Here is a 4,744-nt window from a genome sequence, read left to right as displayed (position 1 = left end):
GGTCTCTCCACTGATAAGCGTGCTATTCTGCTATGCTGCCACTCAGGTCCTCTTTGGTATGCGTAATGGTATGATTCATTACGCATGAATGACGCATTACGCATTACGCATTCCAAAGAGGACCTGAGTGGCAGCATAGCAGAATAGTACGCTTATCAGTGGAGAGACCCCTGACACAGGCAGCCTGTGTGAATTGATGTGAAAAAGGTCATATATGACCGAAAGGTTATTGAATATTGATTGTCACACAGAATACTACGCCTGTCAAAAAAATAATAAAAAAATAATAAAAAAAGTTTCTTTTTGCAAATTCTACAAGTTTGAGTGCCGGATCTTACTTAATTGTTTATGATAGAAAACAGTTTTGCAGCTCTTCATTCAGCTGTTTAATAGGATTATTCACTGGGTGTAAGTAGTGCCTATGTGGGATCATTTATTTACATTAGCTTTTTACTGAAAAAAAAATGTACAGCATTTTTTTATGCAGAATTGCAGCAATAACATATTTTGACCCAAACATGATATATTCTATTTATAATAGATGTAAAAATATGATAATTTTAAATAATAAGCTACCGCATTTCATATATTCTATATGCTGCTAAATTGTTACAGGATTGGTGTATAAGTTATTGTATCTGCTGCTATTTTCTGTTAACAATACATTTTTCATTTTTTGCCAAAATAAATGCTTAGCATGTGGATTTGTAGGCCACTCCAAAATTGAGCTTGCACAAATTTTCTTTCTTAGTCGCAGGTACTGGGAATTTTGCAGTACAGGCTGTAACAGTACAATGACGATTACATCCATATTCTCATCCATCAGTTTTTGCATTGCCAAGTAGAAAGCTGTTCGGAACTTTCCACTTTTTACATATTTTTTTGTAAGCACAAACACTGTCTTTTTGCTCTGATTGATACTCTGCGCAATATTGTCAATGACAGCTTTCCCTGGCTCCCAGTCCCTTTCTTCTAAGCAGAGAAATATGTGTCTGTCCCCTTTTTCTTCCAGCTGATGGCATAGATCATTGTAAACCCAGTCACTGACATCAGAATCTTTGTCATCATAAGTGATAAATGCATCATAAAGGGTTTCTGAAAAAACAATTTTGTTTGGTTTCAGCTTTGCCATGCACCAGTGATATATATACCATAGGTCCCAATAAAACAAATGTTTTAGAACTGGTAATGCCATAATGAGAACAATTATTAAAAATGACAAAAAACAAAGCATCATCGAAATAGCATCTGAACTACAAGCATGTACATCAAAATATATGATACTTTTCTTTCTCGAGAAATCAGAGGAAGCACAAGTGACATCAGTGGCCAATAGTGGTATTACGACATTGTTGTTAGTTATCCACTGTAAAAAATCAATAATTTCACAGGTACAGTCAAATGGATTTCCTTCCAACCACAGAACTTTCAAAAAGTTATCATTTCCTGCCAAAAATACTGATTTGTTTATTGATTGGATTTGGTTGTTGCTTAAGTCAAGCTCAGTAAGACTTGTGGCTTTATAAAGAAAGGAAGCTGACAATTCTGAAATCAGATTATTGCGTAGCAAAAGTTTTTGCAAGGATGATGTGTAACTGAACAAGTTAGTCTCAATTGCTATCAGCATGTTATCGCTAAGATCAAGAAATGTTAGATTTGTAAAGTGTTTCAATGTATTCCACTTCCATAATTCTAATCTGTTGTTGTTTAAATATAGTTGTGTTAGAGTTGAAGGTAAATTGTCAATTATTAAATCAGGAAGCTGTTCAAGATCATTAAAAGATATATCTAGAATTTTAAGACTTGAAAAATTCTTAAAAATAAACTTATAAAATTGATCACATTTTCCCCACATGATATTTAAATTGTTCCCAGAAAACCTTAATTCCTCTATACTACTATTATTAATGTGGAATTCAGTTAGAGTTGAGATTTTATTCCAACTCATATTTAGCACTTTTAGACTATGGAGATTACCAATAAAATTTAAGTCATGAGTTACACCTTCAACTATAAAATACTTAGCATTGTAACTTAAATCTAACACTTGTAGTTTTGACAATTCTATAAATGCAGTAGAGGAATCAAAATCTAATTTATTGTAAGATAAATCCAAGTATGATAGATTTGGCATGTTAGCAAACTCTGTCCCATTTAAATTTTGATCAATGCTATTATGGGACAGATTTAAACATACTATGTCTGATAAGAAATTAAATTCTTTAGTAGCAATAAAAAACATAGTATTGTAGCTAAGATCTAATGTTTTTCCATATAAAATACACATAGGATTGATGACTTGGTCAGACCACCTATTATTGACTAAAGAGTAATCAATTGAATTATCTAATGTATTGTATGAGGAATCATCATAGTTGTAATGTCTATTAAATTTTAGATTTTTTTCAAAATGTTCATTTTGATATGTTAATGGAATATATGGAGTGATTCGGTTTTCAGACAAGTATATCAGTTTTAAATTTTGAAAATTATGAAACACCTTCAAATTAACTTGCTTAATAAAGTTTGTTCCAAAGTTTAATGTATTCAGTGCTGATAATTTTACTAATGGGGCCAATGTTATGTTGGTAAGTTTTTGAAAAACATAACCTTGCAAATGTAATTCTTGGAGGGACAATAGTTTGGAAAAATTGTCTGAAAGATTCAAATACTGGTAATAAGTTCTTCTCTCATAATTGAAAGATAAATCGAGTTTTTGAAGAGAAGATAAACTAAGTAAAAAATCACCTGATCCTATTTCTCTTACCAAATAATTTTTTTCTAAGTTCAAAATTTTCAGTTGTGTTAAGTTTTGAAACCAAATTCGGGAAACTGATTTCAGAGAAGTATTACCGAGGTTAAGCTCCACCAAGTTTTTAAGGAACTGAAATGCCTTAGGGTGTATCTGTAATGACGACTTTCCAACACAGGGTTTGCAGGGAAATGGTGCATTAAAGCATCTTGCACAATTACCACTCAGATGAAGAATTTCTAAATTACTTAGATTCATAAAGTCCTCTTTTCCAATGGTGCTTATTAAATTATTTTTCAAATACAGCGCTGTTAAGGATGGGGGTAATTCTGGAGGAACCATTTTTAAGTTGTTAAATGATAGAGACAAGGTGGTTAATTTTTGCAGCTGAATAAATGCTCCTTCTTGAATGTCCAATTTTTCAGAGCAGTTATTACCATAATAACAGTTGTGATCCAGATATAGTGCCTTCAGTTTTTTTATTTCTGAGAAATTCTCACTGCTGACTGAAACAATTCTATTAAATTGTAAGCATAAGATACGCAATGAAACAGGCAGTTTAGTTGGTATCGAAGGCAAATTATTGCTATTGATAATCAATTCTTCAAGCTTTGTCTGGTTGACAAAAGCTTCCTCATCTATAGAAAGAATTGTGCCCACTGTGTCGCAGTTTCTTTGATAAGAATTGAAGCTTAAATCCAATTTTGTTAAATTAGTCCATTTCTGGAAAGCATATTTTTGTACAGTTTGTATGCGATTGTTGCACAACAGTAACTTCACAGAATCAGTTGAGTAGTTGATTGAAGATGGAACAGATTTTAAGTGTCGTAATTGACAATCAAAAATCAGTGATGTGTTCTTTTCTGTTATTGTGCAGGGGTGAGTTCTGTTTTCCACATTTGCAGTACAGGTTCCAAAGGAATAGACGATAATAAGAAGAACAGATGGTGGACTAAACAGCATGCTGAACATTGTGCTGCAAAGAAGCACAACATACAAAACAAAATCAACTTTATAAAATTCTAAGTGACTTAAAGCAAAATAATGTATTGTCTATATAAAGTATTTACTTACTTTTTTACTCGTAGTCAGCCAGATGACCAGAGCAGTAATGTAACAGTGCCTTCAATGTTTGTTTCTTTTTTACTGTCAGTGAATATCTTGTACACATTTCTGCATCATTTCCCTTTTTATGATTCAATGATTTTCTACAGTGCTACACTGACACCCATAGGTTTTGTAATTTAATTACTTTTTAATACATCGCCTTCTGTTCATTTACAATATAAAGTTGCATTAATATCAGTTTGGTACGTTTTACCGTTTTCTTTTAGCCATATAATGCTTGTTTTGTTGCTTCTTATTTTACCATCGGTGTATGATAGCTCATATGTATAAAGGGTTCTCCTTTCTTAATCATATAATCGGTATGAATATAGGAGTGATATTCAATGTAGATAGAATTAAATATCTTTACTGAACAAAATAACAAGATAAAAAATGTTTTAAAAAAGGGGACAATGTCAGGTACGGCAAATACCATAAAGGAGCATCTCATTTATAAATTCAGCTACAGCCTATATTGGTGTAATAAGGTATTTCTGTATACACTCTATATACAGAAGATGAGAAAAGTAATTAGCAGTTAGTATTGGCTGTTGCTATTGATCTATAGATACCAATCACATCACCATAAGTACACTGGGGAAACAAATCCTGCAAGTATCAGTGAGAGAATGTACTGTGGAAAAGAGGACGAAAAAAGGGTGAGCAAAAAAAGGTTGACAAGGGGTATAGTTCTCCATGATATAGGTTGGAAAAAATTTAGGTGACAAAAAAGCAATAAAGCAGAGAGATAACTGTTGTTGCAGTGTTTAAGGTGCTGCAGTACATAAAAAAACTTTGAAGTAGTCAAAGGATACTGCAATTGTCAGGGAGTAAAGGGAGAAAAATGATGGGGGGAGTTCAGTAGTCTTTGAATTAGGGGGCCCA

At 32.6% G+C, this 4,744-nt stretch overlaps 1 protein-coding gene across 1 annotated transcript; it reads right to left on the bottom strand.

The window, feature by feature from the left end:
* Window positions 1–370: 370 nt before the first annotated feature.
* On the bottom strand, window positions 371–3,886 carry LOC142290324 (toll-like receptor 8). The gene is made up of 2 exons (XM_075334283.1): window positions 3,827–3,886; window positions 371–3,728 (listed from the first exon to the last, which is right to left on the bottom strand). Exon 2 carries the CDS (start codon window positions 3,722–3,724, stop codon window positions 602–604), a length of 3,123 nt encoding a protein of 1,040 aa, XP_075190398.1. The 5' UTR covers window positions 3,725–3,728; window positions 3,827–3,886; the 3' UTR covers window positions 371–601.
* Window positions 3,887–4,744: the final 858 nt, after the last annotated feature.

The sequence above is a fragment of the Anomaloglossus baeobatrachus genome, chromosome 2 (genome assembly GCF_048569485.1).
Source record: "Anomaloglossus baeobatrachus isolate aAnoBae1 chromosome 2, aAnoBae1.hap1, whole genome shotgun sequence".
Lineage (NCBI taxonomy): Eukaryota > Metazoa > Chordata > Amphibia > Anura > Aromobatidae > Anomaloglossus > Anomaloglossus baeobatrachus.
The sequence above is the reverse complement of the archived record's forward strand: the minus strand, read 5'-3'. Positions and strand labels throughout refer to the sequence as shown.

Bases quoted from the DNA above. Each gene is read 5' to 3' on its own strand.
- LOC142290324 (XM_075334283.1), bottom strand. From the start codon at position 3,724: ATGTTCAGCATGCTGTTTAGTCCACCATCTGTTCTTCTTATTATCGTC.